We start from the raw sequence: 27,420 nt of genomic DNA on the forward strand, positions 1-27,420 counted from the left end.
AGTCCTGCTTTTTTGGTTTTTTTTTTGTGGTACGCGGGCCTCTCACTGTTGTGGCCTCTCCCATTGCGGAGCACAGGCTCTGGACGCGCAGGCTCAGCAGCCATGGCTCACGGGCCCAGCCACTCCGCAGCATGTGGAATCTTCCCAGACCGGGGCACGAACCCGTGTCCCCTGCATCAGCAGGTGGACTCTCAACCACTGCGCCACCAGGGAAGCCCTGGTAGTCCTGCTTTTTCAAAGCTTTTTCACTAGATTTGTCCTGACACTTCATTTTGAATAAAGTCTGGGTTTCATTCTATGACTTGCTCTGTGAAATATTTTATAGCCTTTCCCCCAAGCATCACAATTACACTGAGGCACAACGCTGTACCTGGTTCATTGTTCCTTACTTACACTTGGTGGCTGGCCCCATTTCTCTCACGAACGTTGACATTAATTGCTTAAAGGAAGAAAGTGATTTCTAAACGTAGGTTTACATGTTTCTTATTAGATAAGATAAACTTACAATATTTTTCACGTGCTTCACAAGTATGGTCAGCTTCGCATCCTCGTATGTCATGACTAACTGCACCTTAGGCTTCTTGTCAGGAAACTTCTCACCTGATGAAACAGTAGAGTTTTAGTGGATTAAATTGGAAGTGGCTGATCACAGGATAAACTGAACATTCAAAGACTAAAGCAGGACCAATGAATAATATGAAAAAGAAACATTCTTCATATGACACTGAAAACATAATACTCTTCAGGAAACTGGGTTGGTTAAGATAGGATTTGTGTCTAATAATCCTGAATCTATTCTACCTCCTCATAGTCTATGTTTTGTTTCAATCGATACCATTATTTTCCCGATTATTAAAGCCTGAGACCTCAGTGTCATTTTTGGCCGCAATTTTCTCCTCAACATTCAGTACAATGAGCTTAAAGTATTAGAGAACATAGGGGTTGAAAGTGTTGGCTTTAGAAGTCAGTGAGTCTGGGGTGCAGGTCCCAGCACTATACTAAAGACTGTGACTAAGTTAATCGACTTCTGTAAAATGGAGATAATAGTCATCTACTTCAGGACAGTTGAGATGATTAATTGGTAACATTCAAAAGTTCTCACAGTATAATCTCTCAGTGAATGTTTGCAATCACTCCATGTATTTACACTCAGCTCTTCCTTTCCAGTTCTGCTGTGCCTAGTGCAGATGCATATGGATCTTTTGCCTGAACTACTAGAACATTCTCTTCCCCTCCTCCAGAACCCAAATGTATTTGTACACAATTACCAGTATAATCTTCCTAGGGCAACTTTTATAAAATTACTCTTCGATCAAAGTACTGTTCATAGCTTTCCATAGCTTATGACAAAGTCTGAATTTTTCAGCTTTGTATTACTGCTTCTTATTGAATCTGTCTTATTTCCCATTCTTATTATTTCATACTGCAGTCTGTATGTTCAGTTCTACAGACATGCTCTGCTATTTCCTTGCAGACATTGCTCATATTATTCCCTTTATTTAAAATGATCTCTTCCACCATTTTTGGCTATTGAAATTTTACCTTTCTGCAAGGCCTAATTAAAATGCAAAAGGGTTTCTGTGGTCGCCACCCTCTGAACTCCCCTTAGCATGGCCCTTATCACTTAATATTTATATTGTAATTATTACCTTACATGTCTCAATTTGCTTAGTGGATTACAGTCTCCCTTAGGGCTTACTTTTTTCCTATTTCCCCAAGGGATATATAAATCAGTGCTTGCTCCATAAAGTTGCACTAAACGTTTATTTAATGACAAAAGTAATCTCAATTTTCCTTTCAAGTTATATCTTTCCTACATTAAAACGAAGGCTTTAGTTTTTTAATTAAAAATTTCCAGTTTATAGCCCAAGGATTAAGCATAATTCACAGTTTTCTAATATTTCCCTTGGTAATCTCTGGTTGTATGTTTTCTGAGGGAATTCAGAAAGAAGAAATTTACTACTACTAAGGAATTTGGCAATGTTTTGTTGTGGGCTCATTGGGGTCCACGTTGTTTTCTGATAGTCAGTTTTAGCTCTCTAATCCTAACATTTGAAAATTAAACCTGAGCTTTATGTTTCTTCTCCCAAAGCCTTTTACATGTTTATTAGAATAGTTTATACATTTTAAATAGGTAATATTAATTAATTTTATTGTTAATGTGGATTATTGACATTGAAATAGTTAAAATTCACATTGAGTGTTTCTTACAACTGAAATGGTAATTATGTAAATATAATAAAAAAATTCTTCCTTAAAATATCTTGATTATGATGACTGAGTGACGCTGTGAGTTTGAGACACTACGAGATAATTTTGACTGTAGTACTTGGGTAAATTGTATTTCATAATACAAAAATGTAGTTGAACTTTTGGTATGAGTATGCTAAAAATGCTGATACTTTTTTGATGCACAATGAACATAATTTTTGAATTAAAGAGTGAAAGGATTATTAATTAGAAACTTAATGTGTTTAATTAGAGGAGCTTTAATTCAGACAGGAAATTAGCATAAATTTATGGGTGAGTGTCTAAATGATAATCATGCAACTGTTACTTGAATTGACTGAAGATGATATTCCACCCTAAACCTTTCATGCAAGATTAGTAATCACAGTATCCATCAAAACATGTCAGACTTTAGAACCCACTGAAAATACAGGCCACTCGGAAGTCTTAGTAGTCAATGTAGTAATAGCAGAGGTACTTAGGATTTTTAGAATTCTTATTGTGTGCCAAATGTTGAGCTAACAGTTTCACGTACATAAACTCACTAAATCCCCACAGCAAACCTACAAAGTTTGTGTTACCTCCATTTTACCCATGAGGAAACTGAGGTATTTTGGTCCAAGTTTAGGCAGGGTCAAATGATCTCTAAAGACTATGTTTTTGAACATCATGCTGTAAGGGGCAACAAGGGGTCAATAACCTAAGGGAAAGAATTTAAACGAAGAGCCCAGAGAGGGAGACTTTTGAGAATAGCTTCACAGGGACAAGAAGATGGTAGAATATCTTGATTTTTCTGCTTCAAGTTATTCTGGGGGATCTAATCATGCTTAATCTAACCATTTATAGTAACCCCAAGAACTGTTAAAATATCATTGGTCCAAAGAATGACTGTGTTGAAACGCTTGAATGCATGGCACTACAGCAGCTAATACGGGCTTAATTATGCATAATGTGTCCATTAATGTTAAAAAATACCATTTCAAAATTTAACTTCCTTTCAGATATAATATATTCATATGATTCAAAAATGAAAATTTATTTTTAAAGTATACAGTAAAAAGCCTTCCTCCCATTCCTAACACCTATTCACCCAGTCCTCCCATTATTATCATTTTTTAAACATTTTTATTGGAGTATAATTGCTTTACAATGGTGTGTTTCTGCTTTATAACAAAGTGAATCAGCTATACATATACATATATCCTCATATCTCCTCCCTCTTGCGTCTCCCTCCCACCCTCACTATCCCACCTCTCTAGGTGGACACACATCACTGAGCTGATCTCCCTGTGCAATGTGGCTGCTTCCCACTAGCTAGCTATTTTACATTTGGTAGTGTATATATGTCCATGCCACTCTCTCACCTTGTCGCAGCTTACCCTTCCCCCTCCCTATGTCCTCAAGTCCATTCTCTACGTCTGCATCTTTATTCCTGTCCTGCCCCTAGGTTCTTCAGAACCATTTTCTTTTTTTGGATTCCATATATATGTGTTAGCATACGGTATTTGTTTTTCTCTTTCTGACTTACTTCACTCTGTATGACAGACTCTAGGTCCATCCACCTCACCACAAATAACTCAATTTCATTTCTTTTTATGGCTGAGTAATATTCCATTGTATATATGTGCCAAATTTTCTTTATCCATTCAGCTGTCAATGGACACTTAGGTTGCTTCCATGTCCTGGCTATTGTAAATAGAGCTGTAATAAACACTGTGGTACATAACTTTTTTTTTTCACATCTTTATTGGACTATAATTGCTTTACAATGGTGTGTTAGTTTCGGCTTTATAACAAAGTGAATCAGCTATGCATATACATATATCCCCATATCTCCTCCCTTTTCTGTCTCCCTCCCACCCTCCCTATCCCACCCCTCTAAGTGGACACAAAGCACCGAGCTGATCTCCCAGTGCTATGTGGCTGCTTCCACTAGCTATTTTACATTTGGCATGAATCTTTTGAATTATGGTTTCCTCAGATATATGTCCAGTAGTGGGATTGCTGGGTTGTACGGTAGTTCTATTTTTAGTTTTTTAAGGAACCTCCATACTGTTCTCCATAGTGGCTGTATCAAGTTACATTCCCACCAACAGGGCAAGAGAGTTCCCTTTTCTCCATACCCTCTCCAGCATTTATTGTTTGTAGATTTTTTGATGATGGCTATTCTGACTGGTGTGAGGTGATACCTCGTAGTTTTGATTTGCATTTCTCTAATGATTAGTGATGTTGAGCATCCTTTCATGTGTTTGTTGGCAATCTGTATTTCTTTTTGGAGAAATTTCTATTTAAGTCTTCTGCCCATTTTTGGATTCGGTTGTTTGATTTTTTGATATTGAGCTGCATGAGATGCTTGTAAATTCTGGAGATTAATCCTTTGTCCGTTGCTTCGTTTGCAAATATTTTCTCCCATTCTGAGGGATGTCTTTTGGTCTTGTTTATGGTTTCCTTTGCTGTGCAAAAGCTTTGAAGTTTCATTAGGTCCCATTTGTTTATTTTTGTTTTTATTTCCATTTCTCTAGGAGGTGGGTCAAAAAGGGTCTTGCTGTGATTTATGTCATAGAGTGTTCTGCCTATGTTTTCCTCTAAGAGTTTTATAGTGCATGGCCTTACAGTCAGGCCTTTAATCCATTTTGAGTTTATTTTTGTGCATGGTGTTAGAGAGTGTTCTAATTTCATTCTTTTACATGTAGCTGTCCAGTTTTCCCAGCACCACTTATTGAAGAGACTGTCTTTTCTCCATTTTATATCCTTGCCTCTATCAAAAATAAGGGCAACCATATGTGCATTCCATTGATCTATATTTCTGTTTTTGTGCCAGTACCATACTGTCTTGATTACTGTAGATTTGTAGTATAGGCTGAAGTCTAGGAGCCTGATTCCTTCAACTCCGTTTTTCTTTCTCAAGATTGCTTTGGCTATTCGGGGTCTTTTGTGTTTCCATACAAATTGTGAATTTTTTTGTCTAGTTCTGTGAAAAAATGACATTGGTAGTTTGATAGGGATTGCACTGAATCTGTAGATTGCTTTGGGTAGTATAGTCATTTTCACAATGTTGATTCTTCCAATCCAAGATCATGGTATATCTCTCCAACTGTTTGTAAAATCTTTAATTTCTTTCATCAGTGTCATAGTTTTCTGCATACAGGTCTTTTGTCTCCTTAGGTAGGTTTTTCATAGGTATTGCATTCTTTTTGTTGCAATGGTAAATGGGAGTGTTTCCTTAATTTCTCTTTCAGATTGTTCATCATTAGTGTATAGGAATGCAAGAGATTTCTGTGCATTAGTTTTGTATCCTGCTTCTTTACCAAATTCATTGATTAGCTCTAGTAGTTTTCTGGTAGCATCTTTAGGATTCTCTACGTATAGTATCATGTCATTTGCAAACAGTGACAGCTTTACTTCTTTTCTGATTTGGATTCCTTTTATTTCTTTTTCTTCTCTCATTGCTGTGCCTAAAACTTCCAAAATTATGTTGAATAACAGTGGTGAGAGTGGACAAGCTTGTCTTGTTCCTGATCTTAGAGGAAATGGTTTCAGTTTTTCACCATTGAGAACGATGTTGGCTGTGTGTGTGTCATATATGGCCTTTGTTATGTTGGGGTAAGTTCCGTCTAAGCCTACTTTGGAGGGTTTTTATCATAAATGGGTGTTGAATTTTGTCCAAAGCTCTTTCTGCATCTATTGAGATGATCATATGTTTTTCTTTCTCCTTCAATTTGTTAATATGGTTTATCACATTGATTGATTTGCATATATTGAAGAATCCTTGCATTCCTGGGATAAACCCCACTTGATCATGGTGTATGGTCCTTTTAATGAGCTGGTGGATTCTGTTTGCTAGTATTTAGTTGAGAATTTTTGCATCTGTGTTCATCAGTGATATCGGCCTGTAGTTTTCTTTCTTTGTGACATCTTTGTCTTGTTTTGGTGTCAGGGTGATGGTGGCCTCGTAGAATGAGTTTGGGAGTGTTCCTCCCTCTGCTATATTTTGGAAGAGTTTGAGAAGGATAGGTGTTAGCTGTTCTCTAAATGTTTGATAGAATTTGCCTGTGAAGCCATCTGGTCCTGGGCTTTTGTTTGTTGGAAGATTTTTAATCACAGTCTCAATTTCAGTGCTTGTGATTGGTCTGTTTATATTTTCTGTTTCTTCCTGGTTCAGTCTTGGAAGGTTGTGCTTTTCTAAGAATTTGTCCATTTCTCACACGTCCATTTTATTGGCATATAGTTGCTTGTAGTAATCTCTCATGATCCTTTGTATTTCTGCAGTGTCAGTTGTTACTTCTCCTTTTCTATTGATTTGAGTCTTCTCCCTTATTTTCTTTGTGAGTTGGCTAATTGTTTATCAATTTTGTTTATCTTCTCAAAGAACCAGCTTTTAGTTTCACTGATCTTTGCTGTTGTTTCCTTCATTTCTTTTTCATTTCTTTCTGATCTGATCTTCATGATTTCTTTCCTTCTGCTAACTTTGGGGTTTTTTTATTCTTCTTTCTCAATAGCTTTAGGTGAAAGGTTAGGTTGTTTATTTGAGATGTTTCTTGTTTCTTGAGGTAGTATTGTATTGCTATAAACTTCCTTCTTAGAACTGCTTTTGCTGCATCCCATAGGTTTTGGGTCATCGTGTTTTCATTGTCGTGTGTTTCTAGGTATTTTTTGATTTCCTCTTTGATATCTTCCATGATCTCTTGGTTATTTAGTAGCATATTGTTTAGTCTCCATGTGTTTGTATTTTTTACAGTTTTTTTCATGTAATTGATATCTAGTCTCATAGCATTGTGGTTGGAAAAGATACTTGAAACGATTTCAATTTTCTTAAATTTAGCAAGGCTTGATTTGTGACCCACGATATGTTCTATCCTGGAGAATGTTCCATGAGCACTTGAAAAAAAAGTGTATTCTGTTGTTTTTGGATGGAATGTCCTATAAATATCAATTAAGTTCATCTGGTTTAATGTGTCATTTAAAGCTTGTGTTTCCTTAATTACTTTCATTTTGGATGATCTATCCATTGGTGAAAGGGGGTGTTAAAGTCCACTACTAGTATTGTGTTACTGTTGATTTCCCCTTTTACGGCTGTTAGCATTTGCCTTATGTATTGAGGTGCTCCTATGATGGGTGCATAAATATTTACAATTGTTATATCTTCTTGGATTGATCTCTTGATCATTACGTAGTGTCCTTCTTTGTCTCTTGTAATAGTCTTTATTTAAAGTCTATTTTGTCTGATATGAGAATTGCTACTCCAGCTTTCTTTTGATTTCCATTTGCATGTAATATCTTCTTTCTTCCCCTCACTTTCAGTCTGTATGTGTTCCTAGGTCTGAAGTGGGTCTCTTGTAGACAGCACATATATGGGTCTTGTTTTTGTATCCATTCAGCCAGTCTATGTCTTTTGGTTGGAGCATTTAACCATTTACATTTAAGGTAGTTATCAATATATATGTTCCTGTTACCATTTCTTAATTGTTTTTGGTTTGTTATTATAGGTCTCTTCCTTCTCTTGTGTTTCCTGCCTAGAGAATTTCCTTTAGCATTTGTTGTAAAGCTGGTTTGTAGGTGCTGAATTCTCTTAACTTTTGCTTGTCTGTAAAGGTTTTAATTTCTCTGTCAAATCTGAATGAGATCCTTGCTGGGTAGAGTAATCTTGGTTGCAGGTTTTTCTCCTTCATCACTTTAAATATGTCCTGCCAGTCCCTTCTGGCTTGCAGAGTTTCTGCTGAAAGATCAGCTGTTAACCTTATGGGGGTTCCCTTGTGTGTTATTTGTTGTTTTTCCCTTGCTGCTTTTAATTTTTTCTTTGTATTTAATTTTTGATAGTTTAATTAGTATGTGTCTTGGCATGTTTCTCCTTGGATTTATCCTGTATGGGACTCTCTGTGCTTCCTGGACTTCATTGACTATTTTCTTTCCCATATTAGGGAAGTTTTCAACTATAATCTCTTCAAATATTTTCTCAGTCCCTTTCTTTTTCTCTTCTTCTTCTGGGACCCCTATATTTCGAATGTTGGTGCGTTTAATGTTGTCCCAGAGGACTCTGAGATTGTCCTCAATTGTTTTCATTCTTTCTTCTTTATTCTGCTCTGCGGTGGTTATTTCCACTATTTTATCTTTCGGGTCATTATCCATTCTTCTGCCTCAGTTATTCTGCTATTGATTCCTTCTAGAGAATTTTTAATTTCACTTATTGTGTTGTTCATCATTGTTTGTTTGCTCTTTAGTTCTTCTAGGTCCTTATTAAATGTTTCTTGTATTTTCTTCATTCTATTTCCAAGATTTTGAATTATCGTTACTGTCATTACTCTGAATTCTTTTTCAGGTAGACTGCCTATTTCCTCTTCATTTGTTTGGTCTGCTGGGTTTTTACCTTGCTCCTTCATCTGCTGTGTGTTTCTCTGTCTTCTATTTTACTTAAGTTACTGTGTTTGGGGTCTCCTTTTCGCTGGCTGCAGGTTCGAAGTTCCCATTGTTTTTGGTGTCTGCCCCCAGTGGCTAAGGTTGGTTTAGTGGGTTGTGTAGGCTTCCTGGTAGAGAGGACTGGTGCCTGTGTTCTGGTGGATGAGGCTGGATCTTGTCTTTCTGGTGGGCAGGACCACGCCTGGTTGTGTGTTTTGGGGTGTCTGTGACCTCATTATGATTTTAGGCACCCTCTCTGGTAAAGGGTGGGGTTGTGTTCCTCTGTTGCCAGTTGTTTGGCATAGGGTGTCCCGCACTGTTGCTTGCTGGTCTTTGAGTGGAGCAGGGTCTTAGTGTTGAGATGGAGATCTCTGGGAGATCTTTCACTGTTTGATATTACATGGAGCCAGGAGGTCTCTGGTGGACCAATGTTCTGAACTCAGCTCTCCTACCTCAGAGGCACAGGCCTGACACCTGCCCAGAGCACCAAGACTCTGTCAGCCACACAGCCAGGTATGTGGGGAGTTTCTTGCCTTTTGGGAAGTCTGAGGTCTTCTGCCAGTGTTCAGTCGGTGTTCTGTAGGAGTTGTTCCACATGTAGGTGTGTTTCTGATGTATTTGTGGGGAGGATGTGATCTCCACGCCTTACTCCTCCGCCATTTGAAGGTCTGCCTCCCCATTATTATTTTATTCGTTTTCCATATATTTCTCCAGATGGACACATATTCTTCCAGAATTTCTCCATATAAGTAAATATGAATAAGTATTTTTATTCTCGCCCCTTTTTCCAAAAAGGAATAGCATATTTACTATTCTACACAACAGTCTTGGAGATACTTTCATGTCAATAATACAAAGCTTCTTTATTTTTTAAATATACTTTCACATTATTCCATCATGAGGAAATAGCATAATTTATTTAACACTTTACCCATTGACGGGCAAGTGGGTTGTTCCCAATGCTTTCTAGATGTTACAAACCATGCTGCAGTAAATAGCCTTGAATATGTATCATTTTGTACCTGTGCACAAATACCATAGGATAGATTTCAGCAGCAGAATTGCTGAGTCATAGGGTATTAGCATTTTAATTTTGGCAAACATTCCCAAATTGTCTTCCACGGAGGTTGTACCAATTTGCATTATCACCAGCAGTGTATGAGTGTCTGCTGATTTATAACAATGCTTGTTAATTAAAGTTTTGAATTTTTGCCCATCTGATGAGTTAAAACGGCATCAGTATAGTTGTAATTTGCATTTTTCTTATGAGTGACCTTGAGGATTCTTTCATTTGGTTAAGAGTCACTTGTATTTTTTGTGTGTGTGTGTATTATTTTTTCGTATTCTTTACACAGTTTTCTATTTGGTCACTGGTCTGTTTCTTACCAATTTATAGGAGATGGTTGCATGTTAAATAATCAACCCTTCATATGTGATAAATTGCAAATATTTCCCTCATTTTGTCTCTCATCTTTGCTTTTTTTTTTTTTTTTTTTTTTGCAGTACGTGGCCTCTCACTGTTGTGGCCTCTCCCGTTGCGGAGCACAGGCTCTGGATGCACAGGCTCAGTGGCCATGGCTCACGGGCCCAGCCACTCTGCAGCATGTGGGATCTTCCCAGACCAGGGCACAAACTGGTGTCCCCTGCATCAGCAGGCGGACTCTCAACCACTGCACCACCAAGGAAGCCCTCTTTGCTTTTTTTGAACTTTGCTACAGTGTTTTATATCATGCAGAATTGTTATAGCTTCTGAATTTGTAGTCATAGTTACAGCAGCTCATCCCAAGATTAAAAAGGATTTTTTCCATGTTTTCTTTGTCATATACATGGTTTCATTATTTACATTTAAAATCTTTCACTCATTTGGTATTTATCCTGGCATATGGTGTGAAGTATACTATGCCAACATTATTTGTTGAATTTTCTCTTACTTGTTTGGGCAACTATTAAATTCCTGAATATATCTGACTCTGTTTATGGACATTCCATTATGTTTTACTTGCTCATCTACTTATGCACTGACACCTGCACTGTTTAATTATTGATGCTTTGTAATGAGTTTTTATATCTGATAAGGCTAAACTCACCTCTTTGTTTTGCTAATTTTTCCTGGCTTTTCTTTCTTAATTTTTGTTTATGAACTGTATAATTAGTTTACTTAAATAAAAATAAATCTGTTGGAGATCAGTCAAAATGGTGGAGTAAGAGGATGTGGAGCTCATCTCCCGACATGAACACATCAAAAATACATCTATATGTGGAACAATTCTCACTGAAAACTAATTGGCAGAGGACTCCTGTACAACCAAGGCTGTAAGAAAGATATACATGTAATCAGGTATGAAGGAAAGAAAAGCAATTGGGTTGGGATCTTTGTCCCTGAGAGGGGCCCAGAAGAAAAGGGAGGATTCTTGGGCAGACACCTGCCCTGGGGAGTGAGCAGTGAGAGCCAGATTGGGCACCCCAGTCCTGGGGTCCTATACAGGGGAGAAGTGCCCTCTTGGCTGGTTGGAGGACCACTGGAACTAACAGGGGAGCTGTGAGAAGCCTGGATTCTGCTCCTGAGGAGCACATGCATGCTGGCTTGACCCCAAGAAGGGCAGAAAGATCTAGTGGTTGCTGGGTTTCCTGCAACCACCTTGGTGCATGCCCCAGCTCAAGTTAAGTGAACACTCCAGCCCCATTCACTTCACATCACGGTGTGGTATTCAATCTGGGGCAACCAATACTGGGGATAAGACACAACTGAGGGATACAGAGACTACGCAGAGCTTGGGCAAGCCTGGGTGGAATGGCAGTGGCCATGATTTGTGCTTACTCAAGAAGCACATCACAAGCAGCCCAGATCTCTGAGAGCAGCCACTCCACCACAGCTCACGCCCTGGTACATGTTGAGAGTCTACACAGGCCCTGCCTATCCTGTGCTGTGGCTCCACAGTGGAAAGGAGGGTGGTGGAGGCTGGTGACAGTGACTGATTGAGAAGGATGACGAAGACTTGCACCTAAGGCTGCACCTGAGCCGAGTGAGGGAAAAAATTGCAGGTGCCTGCACAGTCAGTGCAGCAGAGACAGCTTGGACCTCTGCTGTGGCCGACACAAGCTGACAGCCTGCGTGGGCCCCCTTGCTTCAACATTCCCTCACTCTGGGGCAAGGGTTCCAGTGTGGGGCTAGGGGAAAACCCACACTTAAAGGCACCTGTCATTTTTTTTCACACTCGACTCCAGCTTTAAGACCCTCCATTTCCAGCCCACCCTCTACCAAGGGGGTAGCTGTCAGCACAGCCTGAGGAAAGATGTGATTTGCATCCATGTCAAATCCAGCTCTCCCACTAAAGGTACTGGGCACATACAGTATGTATAGGGATGTTCCCATATAGGGACAGCCCTTCAAGACTGCAACAGGTAACTGTTTCATCTAAATTCATAGAGGCAGAGAAAGTTAAGCAAATGAAAAGGCAAAGGAACTGCTCTCAATTGAAACAGCAAGAGAAAACGGTTGAAGAAACAAATAATGAAACAGAAATAAACAATTTACTAGATAAAGAATTCAAAGCATTTGCAATAAAAATGTTAATTGGATTAGGGTAAATACATGTACACAGTGAAAATTTTAACAAGTAACCAGAAAATATTTTTTAAAAAATCAGAAATGAAGAATTCAATAGCTTAAATTAAAAAACACAATAGAAGGAATGAATAGCAGATTAAGTGATACAGAAGAAAGCATTAAGTGATCGATGAAACCAAGACTTAGTTTTTTAAAAAGATAAACAAAATTGATAAACATTTATCCAGGCTCACCAAGAAGGAAAGAGGGAGGACCCAAATAAACAAAATAAGAAATGAAAGAAGAGAAATAACAACTGATACCACAGATTTTAAAAAAATCAAAAGAAAATATTACCAACAGTCATATGCCAACTAATTGGATAACTTAGAAGAAATGGACAAATTTCTAGAAACATACAACCTGTCAAGACTGAATCAAGAAAAACAGACAATGTGAACAAACCAATCACTGCAGTGAAATTGAATTTGTAATTAAAAACCTCCCAGAAAACAAAAGTCCTGGATGGCTTCACAGGGGAATTCTACAAAACATATAAAGAATGACTACTACTTATCTTTCTCAAACTATTCCAAAAAATTGAAGAGGACAGAAAACTCCCAAATTTATTCTATGAGGCCACCATTACCCTGATATGAAAACCAGACAAGGACACTACAATAAAAGAAAATTACAGGCCAATTTCTTTGATGACTGTAGATGCAAAAATCAACAAAATACTAGGAAAGTGAATCCAACAATCTATAAAAAGGATGATACACCACGATCAAGTTGGATTTATTCCAGGGGTACAAAGATGGTTCAACATTCACAAATCAATCACTGTGATACACCACATTAACAAAAGGAAGGATAATAATTACATGAGCATCTTAATAGATGCAGAAAAAACATTTCACAAAATTCAACATCAATTCATGATAAAAACTTTCATCAAAGTGGGTAGAGAGGGAACATATCTCAACATAATAAAGTCCATTTATGACAAACCCACAAGTAACATCATACTCAATGGTGAAAAGCTGAAAACTTTTCTTCTAAAATCAGGAACAAGACACTCTCACCACTTCTATTTAACATAGCGTTGGAAGCCCTAGACACAGCAATCAGACAAGAAAAAAGAAATAAAAGACATCCAAATTGGAAGGGAAGAAGTACATCTGTCACTATTTGCAGATAATATGATACTTTATATAGAAAAACCCAAAGTCTACAGCCAAAAACTATTAGAATTAATAAATAAATCCAGCAAAGTTGCAGGATATAAGATTAATATACAGAAATGTGTTACTTTTCTATATAGTAAAAATGAACTATGAAAATAAAAAAAAAAATCCCATTTACAGTTGCATCAAAAAGAATGAAACGCCTAGGAATAAGGTTAACCAAGGAGGTGAAAGACCTATACTCTGAAAACTATAAAACACTGATGACGGAAATTGAAGGTGATACAAAGAAGTGGAAAGATATCTCATGCTCTTGGATTGGAAGAATTAATATTGTTACAATGGCTGTACTATCCAAAGCAATCTAGAGATTTAATGCAATCCTTATTAAAACACCCATGACATTTTTCACAGCAGTAGAACAAATAATCCTAAAATTCATATGGAACCGCAACAGACCCTGAATTGCTAAAGCAATCTTGAGAAAAAAGAACAAAGCTGGAGGAATCATACTTCCTGATTTCAGACTATACTGCAAAACTACAGTAATGAAAACAGCATGGTACTGGCATAAAAACAGGCACACAGATCAATGGAACAGAATAGAGAGCCTAGAAATAAATCCATGCACCTGTGATCAATTAATCCACGATAAAGGAAGCAAGAATATACAATGGAGAAAAGACACTCTCTTCAATAAGTGGTGCTGGGAAAACTGGACAGATACATGTTAAAGAATGAGATTAGAACATTTCCTCACACCATATACAAAAATAAACTCAAAATGGATTAAATACCTAAATGTAAGATGTGAAACAATAACTCTCATAGAAAAGAACTTAGGTAGAACACTCTCTGACATAAAGTGTAGTAATTTTTTTTTGGATCTGTTTCCTAAGCCAAAAGAAATCAAATAAACAAATGGGACCTAATTAAATTTAAAACCTTTTGCACAGCAAAGGAAACCATTGACAGAACGAAAAGGCAGCCTACTGAATGGGAGAAAATATTTGCAAATGATATGACTGATAAGGGGTTAATACTCAAAATAACATAAACAGCTCATACAACTCAATATCAAAAAAACAACCTGATTAAAAAATGGGCAGAAGGTCTGAATAGACATTTTTCCAAAAAAGACACACAGATGGCAAACAGGCACATGAAAAGATGCTCAACATCATTAATCATTAGAGATATGAAAATTAAAACAACAATGAGATATCATCACGTCACACCTGAGAGAATGGCTGTCATCAAAAGGTCTACAAATAATAAATGTTGGCGAGGACATGGAGAAAAGGGAACCTTCATACACTGTTGGTGGGAACATAAATTGGTATAGCCACTATGGCAAACTGTGGAGATTCATCAAAAAACTGAAAATGGAACTATCATATGATCCAGTATTCCACTCCTGGGTATATAACCAGAGAAAACAAAAACACTAATTCAAAAAGATACATGCATTCCAATGTTCTTGGCAGTAGTACGTGAGCCAACACATGGAAGCAACTCAACTGTCCATCAACATATGAATGGATAAAGAAGATAAAGAAGATGTGGTGTATATATATACACACACACACACACAATCACATACACACACACACACACACACAATGGAATACTACTCAGCCATAAAAAAGAATGAAATTCTGCCACTTGCAGCAACATGGATGGACATAGACAATATTATACTTAGTGAAATAAATCAAATAAAGACAAATATTGTATGATACCACTCATATGTGGAGTCTAAAAAGTAAAACAAAAGAATGTATATAGCAAAACGGAAACAGACTCACAGATACAGAAAATAAACTAGTGGTTACCAGTGGGGAGGGGGAAAAGGGGAGGGGCAAGATAGGAGTATGGGATAAGAGATACAAACTATTATGTATAAAATAGAGAAGCAACAAAGATACGTTATATAGCTCAGGGACTAAAGCCATTATCTTGTAATAACTTTTAATGGAGTATAATCTATAAAAATATTAAACCATTATGCTATACACATGAAACTAATATAATATTTTAAATCAACTATACTTCAATAAAAAATACTTAAATCTGTTTGTCGTTTAAAATTTTATATTTCAAAATTAAATTGGAAATATCTGACATCTTTATGATGTTGAATCTTCCTACCCAAAGTATGCTATATCTTTCCATTCGTTCAAGGCATCTTTCAATAGTGTTTTAAAGTTTTCTTCATTTGGTATGGTACTTTTCCTGTTAAATTTATTCCTAGGGTTTTTTTGTTTTGTTTTGGTTTGGTTTTCTGGGGTTTTTTTTGCTGCCATTGTAATGGGGATCTTTCTGCTATTATATATTCTAACTAGTTATTACATATATGTAACAATATTTTATATACATATATATATGTATGCAATAGATATCTATATATGAAGTTGGTACCTGATACCTTTGTTGAATTTCATCATTTGTGATAGATTTTTAGTTGATTCTCATTTTTCTAGGTATGTGATCATATTACTGGCAACCAGTAATTAATTTTGTCTTCTCTTTGCCAAAGTTTATGCTTCTAATTTTTTTCTATTTAAAATAACTTAGTTAGTTCACAGATATTTATTGACCTATTATGGACAAGGCACTGTTCTAGGCCTTTGGAACATATTAGACAAAATCCCCCTCTTGGCAATTCTATAGTATTGGGGGAGATATTAAAAAAGCAATAAACATAATAAATAAGTAGAATTTATAATATGCTGAATATGATTAATGATAAGAAAAAAACCACAACAGGATGAAGGCACTGGGAGCTTCCAGAATACGAGGCAGATTGCAGTTTTAGATGCGATGATCAGGGTACTTCTCATTGAAAAGGCAAATTTAGAGCAAAGACCTTCAAAAGAGGGGATGGAGGAATCACATGTTGGCTAATATTTTCAGCACAATGTAATGTAATCGTGATGCTCAAGGGCATAGTGCCTTATTTTATACTCTAGTGGAAATATTTTTCCACTATTTCTCTGCATGCCTGATGTGGGCTTTGGATAGCCAAGATAGATACATTTTCTCCTGTTAAGGCATTACCCATTTATTTTTATTTGAGTGTTTTATCAGGAAAGTTTATTGAAATTTATCAAAAGCCTTTTCAGTGTCTGTAATGAAGACCATGCTATTTTCTCCTTAAATCTATTAATATGGTAATGTGTATTATATACTATGTGCATTACCAGCATTGAAATGTTCTGGCATTTATGGTCATGGTGAATTATATTCCTTTAGTGTGCTGATGGATTAATTTGGTTAATATTTTATTTAGAATTTTCCATTATATTCAGAAGTGAGGTTAACCTGTGATTCCTTTTTTTTTTTTTTTGCAATCCTTGTAATCATTGAAGCTACTGGCATAACTACTTTATTTGCTTCATAAAAGTAATACAGAAAATTTACCTTACTTTTCTCTGTTCTGGAATTGTTTAAATAACAGTGGAATTATCTGCTTTTTAAAAGTTTGGCATAGTCCCTCTGGAAATCATCAGAACTTGGTACTGTTTCATCGGTTGCTTTTTGAAACTTTTTCTATTTATTCTATCTACTTTGATCTTTTCTGGGGTAAATTGTGTTTTCCTAGAACACTACCTATTTCAGACATTTACAAATTTAGTTTTTTAAAGTTGAACAAAGTCTCTTACTACTCTTCAATTTCATCTCTTTCTATGGTTACTTCTTGCTTCTCCTATTGTATTTTGTGTATTTGCATTTGCCTCCATTCTTTTGATTAGATTAGCTAGTGGCTTATTTATTTTATTGTTTACTTTTAACTTCCAGATTTATTTAATCTACCGTTTTCTGTGTTCTAAATCATAAATCTACTTTTATCTTTATCCATGTTTTTCTTTTTGTCATCCTTTAGTTTGTTTTGTGCCTCTTGTTCCAATTTCCCTCTGAGCATTGCTTTATCTTTCTCTCATGGTTTCTGAGATGCGGTATTTCATTATTGCCCTTCTTTGGAAATTTTGCGATTTTGATTTATAAGTCCTTTTGACCCAAGAGATGTTCAAGAGAGTTAAATTTTTTATATCTCCAAATTTAAGTATCTTTTAGCTTTCTGAATTTTTCCATTGATTTCTCACTGTATTGTCTCATGATTAGAGACTATGTCATACTATTTCTATTTTTGAGGATATATTGAAATTTCCTTTGTGACCTAATATATAATCTATTTTCATGAATGTTCCATGGGCACTTGAAAATAAGCTATATTCTCTATTTTTAGGATAAAGAGTTTGATACAAATTAACAAAATTTGCCTTATTAATTTTACTATTTAGTTTTTCTATGTGTCACTTACGTTTTTCTACTCAGTCTTTCATAAATCAAGAGAAGCAAATTAGAATATCCTATTACTAGTTTGTTTTTGTGTGTTTCTCCTTGTATGTCCCATAATTTCCGTTTTATACATGCTGCTGTCATATTTGTATGCTGTCATAACTGCTTATATCTTTATTGAGAACTGTACTTGTTATAGTTAAGTTCCATTCCTGTTTAATTCAAGGCTTTTGGGACCAAATTCCACCTTTTTTATATAAGACTGTGACTTCTGGTTTCCATGTCCTTGCATTGCCTAATATACCTATGCCTTTATTTTAATCTTCAATCTTTTAAAATCACTTTAAAGTGATTTAAGTGTGTTTTTACATTAAATATAGAGTTATGGTTTTCACTTTCACTCCAGTTGGAATTTTCTTAATAGATGAGTTAAGCCTATTTATACTTATTGATATAATAGATAGGTTTTCTCTTTGTTCATATTGTTTTAAGTTATTAAAGAAATAGAACATTTTTGTTTTCATGGTTTTTAAAGAAAGCCTTTCACAAAGTAATTTGTTTTTATTTTTATGTACTTATGATACTTAGGGAAGCTTTAATTTTTGCTCTAGTGGTTACTTTTATTTAATATTCTTTTCACAATATTTGTTTCCTAATAGAAACAAAGATAAAATTAGTGTGCATAATCTTTCTCATCTACTTTGATCTACCACCCAATTTTTGATATATTCAATGTTGTGATCTTTTTCAGTGTTTATCTAACACTAATATTACACATGCTAAGATTTTTTTATTGCTTGATTTGTTAGACTTTAAGTGATATCTTTTGACACCCAGCTATTAGACATGGGGTAATTAGAGAAAGTCCTCTCTCATCTTTTTTTTATCTTTTCCTTCTCACATCAGCCACAAGTAAAAATCTAAAATAATCTTCTAATTAGAAACATGAGATTATATGATATAGTATAGCAAAATGCATATTTTAAATTGAAAATTTGAAAAACAACTTAATACAAGCATTTATTTCCAAGTAGTCCTAACCCATCACCTCTTGTCCTTCCATATCATTAAAATTTCAATTGAAAACCTGGATAACATACTTCAACTTACAGATAATTGGTCTGGGCTTTGCCACAGCAAGTAGCTAGAACATTAACCAGAGAGACTCTGCCATGGAGACTGCATGGCTTCAAGCTCCCTTTTAAATTAACATCTCAAAGGAGAGGTAGTGATGTGAGGTAATGATTGAAAGCTCCTGTTTGCCATCATTTGTAATTATCAATGGAGTCTAAACAAGCTCATTAATTCATCCTCTTAACGCTGGCAACTGTTGTCTTTGATGATGTTCTACTCCATTACCTATGGTATTGTTTCTATATCTTAACAAAAATCAATCTTCTGTGTGTCAGAGTTGTGTACTGGTGGATAATTTTTATTTTCCTGGAGGTATTATTTGGCATGAGGGCCATATTAATTTGTGGAGAGTTTAAACAGTCTGTCATTAAAGAATATACAAGATCTATCAACTTTCTGGTTAGTGCCCTGGTTGGGTCTGGTGTCTGTAATATTTAATGCAGTAACTTACTTACAGATTTTTTTTTTCCAGGCAATACTTCAAGAGAATTCTAGTGGTTGGGAAGCATTGAGTTCCTTGTGCGAGGGCTTCTCCACATAAAATGCTGAGTGTGAGAGAAGTAGCATAAATTTGGGTTTTGATTTCTTCTCTCTTGTCCTTTCTATAAAAATGGCAAGCTACCTTGGCAGAGAATATTAACATATCTCCCATTATTGTTCTTTCTATCATCAGTTATTTGTTCAGTAATTCTTTATGAGCATGTAGAGAAGGCCAGACACTGTGCTAGGCACTGGGGTTACAAGGTTGAGCCATACAGACAAGGATTATGTGTTCATGGGTTTTTAGCCTACAAAGAAGCACATAACATAGATATCATTGCAATACATATTTTGAGGAAAAAACATTACAGGACTATATAGCAAAGGCAATTGAGATGAGATCTGAAGGATGCAAAAAATGATGAGGATGTTCTTGGATTGGAAGAATCAACATTGTGAAAATGACTCTACTACCCAAAGCAATCTACAGATTCAATGCAATCCCTATCAAACTACCACTGGCAATTTTCACAGAACTAGAACAAAAAATGTCACAATTTGTGTGGAAACACAAAAGACCCTGAATAGGCAAAGCAATCTTGAGAAAGAAAAATGGAGCTGGAGGAATCAGGCTCCCTGACTTCAGACTATACTACAATGCTACAGTAATCAAGACAGTATGGTACTGGCACAAAAACAGAAATACAGATCAATGGAACAGGATAGGAAGCCCAGAGATAAACCCACACACATATGGTCACCTTATCTTTGATAAAGGAGGCAAGAATATACAGTGGAGAAAATACAGCCTCTTCAATAAGTGGTGCTGGGAAAACTGGACAGCTACACGTAAAAGAATGAAATTAAAACACTCTCTAACACCATACACAAAAATAAACTCAAAATGGATTAAAGACCTAAATGTAAGGCCAGGCACTATCAAACTCTTACAGGAAAACATAGGCAGAACACTGTATGACATAAATCACAGCAAGATCCTTTTTGACCCACCTCCTACAGAAATGGAAATAAAAACAAAAGTAAACAAATGGGACCTAATGAAACTTCAAAGCTTTTGCACAGCAAAGGAAACCATAAACAAGACCAAAAGACATCCCTCAGAATGGGAGAAAATATTTGCAAATGAAGCAACTGACAAAGGATTAATCCCCAAAATATACAAGCAGCTCATGCAGCTCAATATCAAAAAAACAAACAACCAGTCCAAAAATGGGCAGAAGACCTAAATAGACATTTCTCCCAAGAAGATATACAGATTGCCAACAAACACATGAAAGGATGTTCAACATCACTAATCATTAGAGAAATGTAAATCAAAACTACAATGAGGTATCACCTCACACCAGTCAGAATGACCATCATCAAAAAATCTACAAACAATAAATGCTGGAGAGGGTGTGGAGAAAAGGGAACCGTCTTGCACTGTTGGTGGGCGTGTAAGTTGATACAGCCCCTGTGGAGAACAGTTTGGAGGTTCCTTAAGAAACTAAAAATAGAACTACCATACGACCCAGCAATCCCACTACTGGGCATATACCCTGAGAAAACCATAATTCAAAAAGAGTCATGTACCAAAATGTTCATTGCAGCCCTATTTACAATAACCAGCACATGGAAGCAACCTAAGTGTCTATCGACAGATGAGTGGATAAAGAAGGTGTGGCACATATATACAATGGAATATTATTCAGACACAAAAAGAAACGAAATTGAGTTATTTGTAATGAGGTGGATGGACCTAGAGACTGTCATACAGAGTGAAGTAAGTCAGAAAGAGAAAAACAAATACCATATGCTAACACATATATATGGAATCTAGAAAAAAAACCAAAAATGGTTCTGAAGAACCTAGGAGCAGGACAAGAATAAAGACGCAGATGTAGAGAATGGACTTGAGGACACAGGGAGGGGGAAGGGTAAGCTGGGATGAAATGAAACAGTGGCATGGACATATATACACTATCAAATGTTAAATAGATAGCTCGTGGGAAGCAGCTGCATAGCACAGGGAGATCAGTTCGGTACTTTGTGACCACCTAGAGGGGTGGGATAGGGAGGGTGGGTGGGAGACGCAAGAGGGAGGAGGTATGGGGATATATGTACACGTATAGCTGATTCACTTTGTTATACAAAAGAAACTAACACATCATTGTAGAGCAATTATACTCCAATAAAGATGTTAAAAAAAAAAATGATGGGGAGGACTTCCCTGGTGGCGCAGTGCTTAAGAATCTGCCTGCCAGTGCAGGGGACATGGGTTCAAGCCCTGGTCCTGGAAGATCCCACGTGCTGGGGAGCAACTAAGCCGGTGCGCCATAACTACTGAATCTGCACTCTAGAGCCCGCGAGCCACAACTACTGAGCCTGCGTGCCACAACTACTTAAGTTTGGGTGCCTACAGCCCCTGCTCTGCAACAAGAGAAGCCACCGCAATGAGAAGCCCGTGCACTACAATGAAGAGTAGGCCCTGCTTGCTACAACTAGAGAAAGCCCATGCACAGCAACGAAGACCCAACGCAGCCAAAATATAAATAAATAAATAAATATGTGACAAATAGCAAAAACTTCCTTATTAAAAAAAAAATGGGTGGAGATCACCTTCCTCCCCACAGATACACCAGAAATACATCTACACGTGGAACAACGCCTACAGAACACCTACTGAACGCTGGCAGAAGACCTCAGACCTCCCAAAAGGCAAGAAACCCCCCCACGTACCTGGGTAGGGCAAAAGAAAAAAGAATAAACAGAGACAAAAGAATATGGACGGGACCTGCACCAGTGGGAGGGAGCTGTGAAGGAGGAAAGGTTTCCATACACTAGGAAGCCCCTTCTCAGGCGGAGACTGCGGGTGGCGGAGGGGGAAGCTTCGGGGCCGCGGAGGAGAGCGCAGCAAAGGGGTGCTGGGGGCAAAGCGGGGAGATTCCCGCACAGAGAATCAGGGCCGAACGGCACTCACCAGCCCGAGAGGCTTGTCTGCTCCCCCGCCGGGGCGGGCGGGGCTGGGAGCTGAGGCTCGGGCTTCGGTTGCAGCGCCAGGTTGGCAGCGTGAACACAGCCTGCAGGGGGTTAGTGCACCACGGCTAGCCAGGAGGGAGTCCAGGGAAAAGTCTGGACCTGCCGAAGAGGCAAGAGACTTTTTCTTACCTCTTTGTTTCCTGGTGCGCGAGGAGAGGGGATTAAGAGCGCTGCTTAAAGGAGCTCCAGAGACAGGCGCGAGCCGCGGCTAAAAGCGCGGACCCCAGAGACGGACATGAGACGCTCAGGCTGCTGCTGCCGCCAACAAAAAGCCTTTGTGCAAGCACAGGTCACTACCCACACCCTCCTTCTGGTGAGCTTGTGCACTCCGCCACTGCCAGGGCCACGGGATCCACGGTCAACTCCTTCCCGCACGGTGCGCCTCAGGCTGGTGCAGCGTGACGCCGGCGTCTGCTGCCGCAGGCTCGCCCCGCCCTCCGTGCCCCTCCCTCCCCTCCAGCCTGAGTGAGCCAGAGCCGCGGAATCAGCGGCTCCTTTAACCCCGTCCTGTCTGAGCGAAGAACAGACGCCCTCCGGCGACCTACACGCAGAGGCAGGGCCAAATCCAAAGCTGGGAGCTGTGAGAACAAAGAAGAGAAAGGGAAATCTCTCCCAGCAGCCACAGAAGCAGCGGATTAAAGCTCCACAATCAACTTGATGTACCTGCATCTGTGGAATACATGAATAGACAATGAATCATCCCAAATTAAGGAGGTGGACTTGAGAGCAAGATTTATGATTTTTTCCCCTTTTCCTCTTTTTGTGAGTGTGTATGTGTATGCTTCTGTGTGAGATTTTGTTTGTATAGCTTTGCATCCACCATTTGTCCTAGAGTTCTATCCGTCCGGGTTTTTATGTTTGTTTTTAAATTTTTTTTTCTTTTTTTTCTCTTAATAATTATTTTTTTATTTTAATAACTTTATTATATTTTATCTTACTTTACTTTATTCTACTTTATCTCCTTTCTTTTTTTCCTTCCTTCCCTCCTTCCTTCCTTCCTCCCTCCCTTTCTTTCTTTCTTTCTCTCTTTCTACTTCTACTAATTCTTTCTTTCTACCTTTTCTCCCTTTTATTCTGAGCCGTGTGGATGAATGGCTCTTGGTGCAGCAGCCAGGAGTCAGTGCTGTGCCTCTGAGGAAGGAGAGCCAACTTCAGGACACTGGTCCACAAGAGACATCCCAGCTCCACATAATATCAAATGGTGAAAATCTCCCAGAGATCTCCAACTCAACACCAGCACCCAGCTTCATTCAACGACCAGCAAGCTACAGTGCTGGACATCCCATGCCAAAAAACTAGCAAGACAGGAACACAAACCCACCCATTAGCAGAGAGGCTGCCTAAAATCATAATAAGTCCACAGACACTCCAAAACACACCGCCAGACGTGGACGTGCCCACCAGAAAGACAAGATTCAGACTCATCCACCAGAACACAGGCACTAGTCCCCTCCACCAGGAAGCCTACAAAACCCACTGACCCAACCTTAGCCACTGGGGACAGACACCAAAAACAACAGGAACTACGAACCTGCAGCCTGCCGAAAGGTGACCCCAAACACAGTAAGATAAGGAAAATGAGAAGACAGAAAAACACACAGCAGATGAAGGAGCAAGATAAAAACCCACCAGACCTAACAATTGAAGGGGAAATTGGCAGTGTACCTGAAAAAGAATTCAGAATAATGATAGTAAAGATGATCCAAAATCTTGGAAATAGAATAGACAAAATGCAAGAAACATTTAACAAGGACCTAGAAGAACTAAAGATGAAACAAACAATGATGAACAACACAATAAATGAAATTAAAAATACTCTAGATGGGATCAATAGAATAACTGAGGCAGAAGAACGGATAAGTGACCTGGAAGATAAAATAGTGGAAATAACTACTGCAGAGCAGAATGAAGAAAAAAGAATGAAAAGAACTGAGGACAGTCTCAGAGACCTCTGGGACAACATCCAACGCACCAACATTCGAATTATAGGGGTTCCAGAAGAAGAAGAGAAAAAGAAAGGAACTGAGAAAATATTTGAAGAGATTATAGTTGAAAACTTCCCTAATATGGGAAAGGAAATAGTTAATCAAGTCCGGGAAGCACAGAGAGTCCCATACAGGAAAAATCCAAGGAGAAATATGCCAAGACACATATTAATCAAACTGTCAAAAATTAAATACAAAGAAAACATATTAAAAGCAGCAAGGGAAAAACAACAAATAACACACAAGGGAATCCCCATAAGGTTAACAGCTGATCTTTCAGCAGAAACTCTGCAAGCCAGAAGGGACTGGCAGGACATATTTAAAGTGATGAAGGAGAAAAACCTGCAACCAAGATTACTCTACCCAGCAAGGATCTCATTCAGATTTGATGAAGAAATTAAAACCGTTACAGACAAGCAAAAGCTGAGAGAGTTCAGCTGAGAGAGTTCAGCACCACTAAACAAGCTTTACAGCAAATGCTAAAGGAACTTCTCTAGGCAAGAAACACAAGAGAAGGAAAAGACCTACAAAAACGAACCCAAAACAATTAAGAAAATGGGAATAGGAACATACAAATCGATAATTACCTTAAATGTAAATGGACTAAATGCTCCCACCAAAAGACACAGATTGGCTGAATGGATACAAAAACAAGACCCATATATTTGCTGTCTACAAGAGACCCACTTCAGACCTAGAGACACATACAGACTGAAAGTGAGGGGATGGAAAAAGATATCTCATGCAAATGGAAACCAAAAGAAAGCTGGAGTAGCAATTCTCATATCAGACAAAATAGACTTTAAAATAAAGACTATTAGAAGAGAGAAAGAAGGACACTACATTATGATCAAGGGATCAATCCAAGAAGATATAGCAATTGTAAATATTTATGCACCCAACATAGGAGCACCTCAATACATAAGGCAAATACTAACAGCCATAAAAGGGGAAATCAACAGTAACACATTCATAGTAGGGGACTTTAACACCCCACTTTCACCAATGGACAGATCATCCAAAATGAAAATAAAAAGGAAACACAAGCTTTAAATGATACATTAAAAAAGATGGACTTAATTGATATTTATAGGACATTCCATCCAAAAACAACAGAATACACATTTTTCTCAAGTGCTCATGGAACATTCTCCAGGATAGATCATATCTTGGGTCACAAATCAAGCCTTGGTAAATTTAAGAAAACTGAAATTGTATCAAGTATCTTTCCGACCACAATGCTATGAGAGTAGATGTCAATTACAGGAAAAGATCTGTAAAAAATACAAACACATGTAGGCTAAACAATACTTACTTAATAAGGAAGTGATCACTGAAGAAATCAAAGAGGAAATCAAAAAATACCTAGAAACAAATGACAATGGAGACACGATGACCCAAAATCTATGGGATGCAACAAAAGCAGGTCTAAGAGGGAAGTTTATAGCAATACAATCCTACCTTAGGAAACAGGAAACATCTCGAATAAACAACCTAACCTTGCACCTAAAGCAATTAGAGAAAGAAGAACAAAAAAACCCCAAAGTTAGCAGAAGGAAAGAAATCATAAAAATCAGATCAGAAATAAATGAAAAAGAAATGAAGGAAACGATAGCAAAGATCAATAAAACTAAAAGCTGGTTCTTTGAGAAGATAAACAAAATTGATAAACCATTAGCCAGACTCATCAAGAAAAAAAGGGAGAAGACTCAAATCAATAGAATTAGAAATGTAAAAGGAGAAGTAACAACTGACACTATAGAAATACAAAAGATCATGAGAGATTACTACAAGCAACTCTATGCCAATAAAATGGACAACCTGGAAGAAATGGACAAATTCTTAGAAATGCACAACCTTCCAAGACTGAACTAGGAAGAAATAGAAAATATGAACAGACCAATCACAAGCACTGAAATTGAAACTGTGATTAAAAATCTTCCAACAAACAAAAGCCCAGGACCAGATGGCTTCACAGGCAAATTCTATCAAACATTTAGAGAACAGCTAACACCTATCCTTCTCAAACTCTTCCAAAGTATAGCAGAGGGAGGAACACTCCCAAACTCATTCTACGAGGCCACCATCACCCTGATACCAAAACCAGACAAGGATGTCACAAAGAAAGAAAACTACAGGCCAATATCACTGATGAACATAGATGCAAAAATCCTCAACAAACTACTAGCAAACAGAATCCAACAGCACATTAAACGGGTCATACACCATGATCAAGTGGGGTTTATTCCAGGAATGCAAGGATTCTTCAATATATGCAAATCAATCAACGTGATACACCATATTAACAAATTGAAGGAGAAAAACCATATGATCATCTCAATAGATGCAGAGAACGCTTTTGACAAAATTCAACACCCATTTATGATAAAAGCCCTGCAGAATGTAGGCATAGAGGGAACTTTCCTCAACATAATAAAGGCCATATATGACAAACCCACAGCCAACATCGTCCTCAATGGTGAAAAACTGAAAGCATTTCCACTAAGATCAGGAACAAGACAAGGTTGCCCACTCTCACCACTTTTTATTCAATATAGTTTTGGAAGTTTTAGCCACAGCAATCAGAGAAGAAAAGGAAATAAAAGAAATCCAATTTGGAAAAGAAGAAGTAAAGCTGTCACTGTTTGCAGATGACATAATACTTTACATAGAGAATCCTAAAGATGCTACCAGAAAACTACTAGAGCTAATCAATGAATTTGGTAAAGTAGCAGGATACAAAATTAATGCACAGAAATCTCTGGCATTCCTATACACTAATGATGAAAAATGTGAAAGTGAAATCAAGAAAACACTCCCATTTACCATTGCAACAAAAAGAATAAAATATCTAGGAATAAACCTACCCAAGGAGACAAAAGACCTGTATGCAGAAAATTATAAGACACTGATGAAAAAAATTAAAGATGATACAAATAGATGGAGATATATACCATGTTCTTGGATTGGAAGAATCAACATTGTGAAAATGACTATACTACCCAAAGCAATCTACAGATTCAATGCAATCCCTATCAAACTACCACTGGCATTTTTCACAGAACTAGAACAAAAAATTTCACAATTTGTATGGAGACACAAAAGACCCCGAATAGCCAAAGCA

General features: G+C 37.5%; 1 protein-coding gene across 2 annotated transcripts in view; it reads right to left on the bottom strand.

The window, feature by feature from the left end:
* PIK3C2G (phosphatidylinositol-4-phosphate 3-kinase catalytic subunit type 2 gamma) overlaps window positions 1–27,420 on the bottom strand; it is a 328,570-nt gene that overhangs the window by 33,465 nt on the left and 267,685 nt on the right. For both annotated transcript variants that reach the window (XM_060305870.2, XM_030841385.3), the window contains one exon: window positions 506–600. In XM_060305870.2, coding sequence (XP_060161853.1) covers window positions 506–600 — 95 coding nt within the window. The remainder of the gene's footprint in view (window positions 1–505; window positions 601–27,420) is intronic.

The sequence above is a fragment of the Globicephala melas genome, chromosome 10 (genome assembly GCF_963455315.2).
Source record: "Globicephala melas chromosome 10, mGloMel1.2, whole genome shotgun sequence".
In the NCBI taxonomy this organism is placed as follows: Eukaryota; Metazoa; Chordata; class Mammalia; order Artiodactyla; family Delphinidae; genus Globicephala; species Globicephala melas.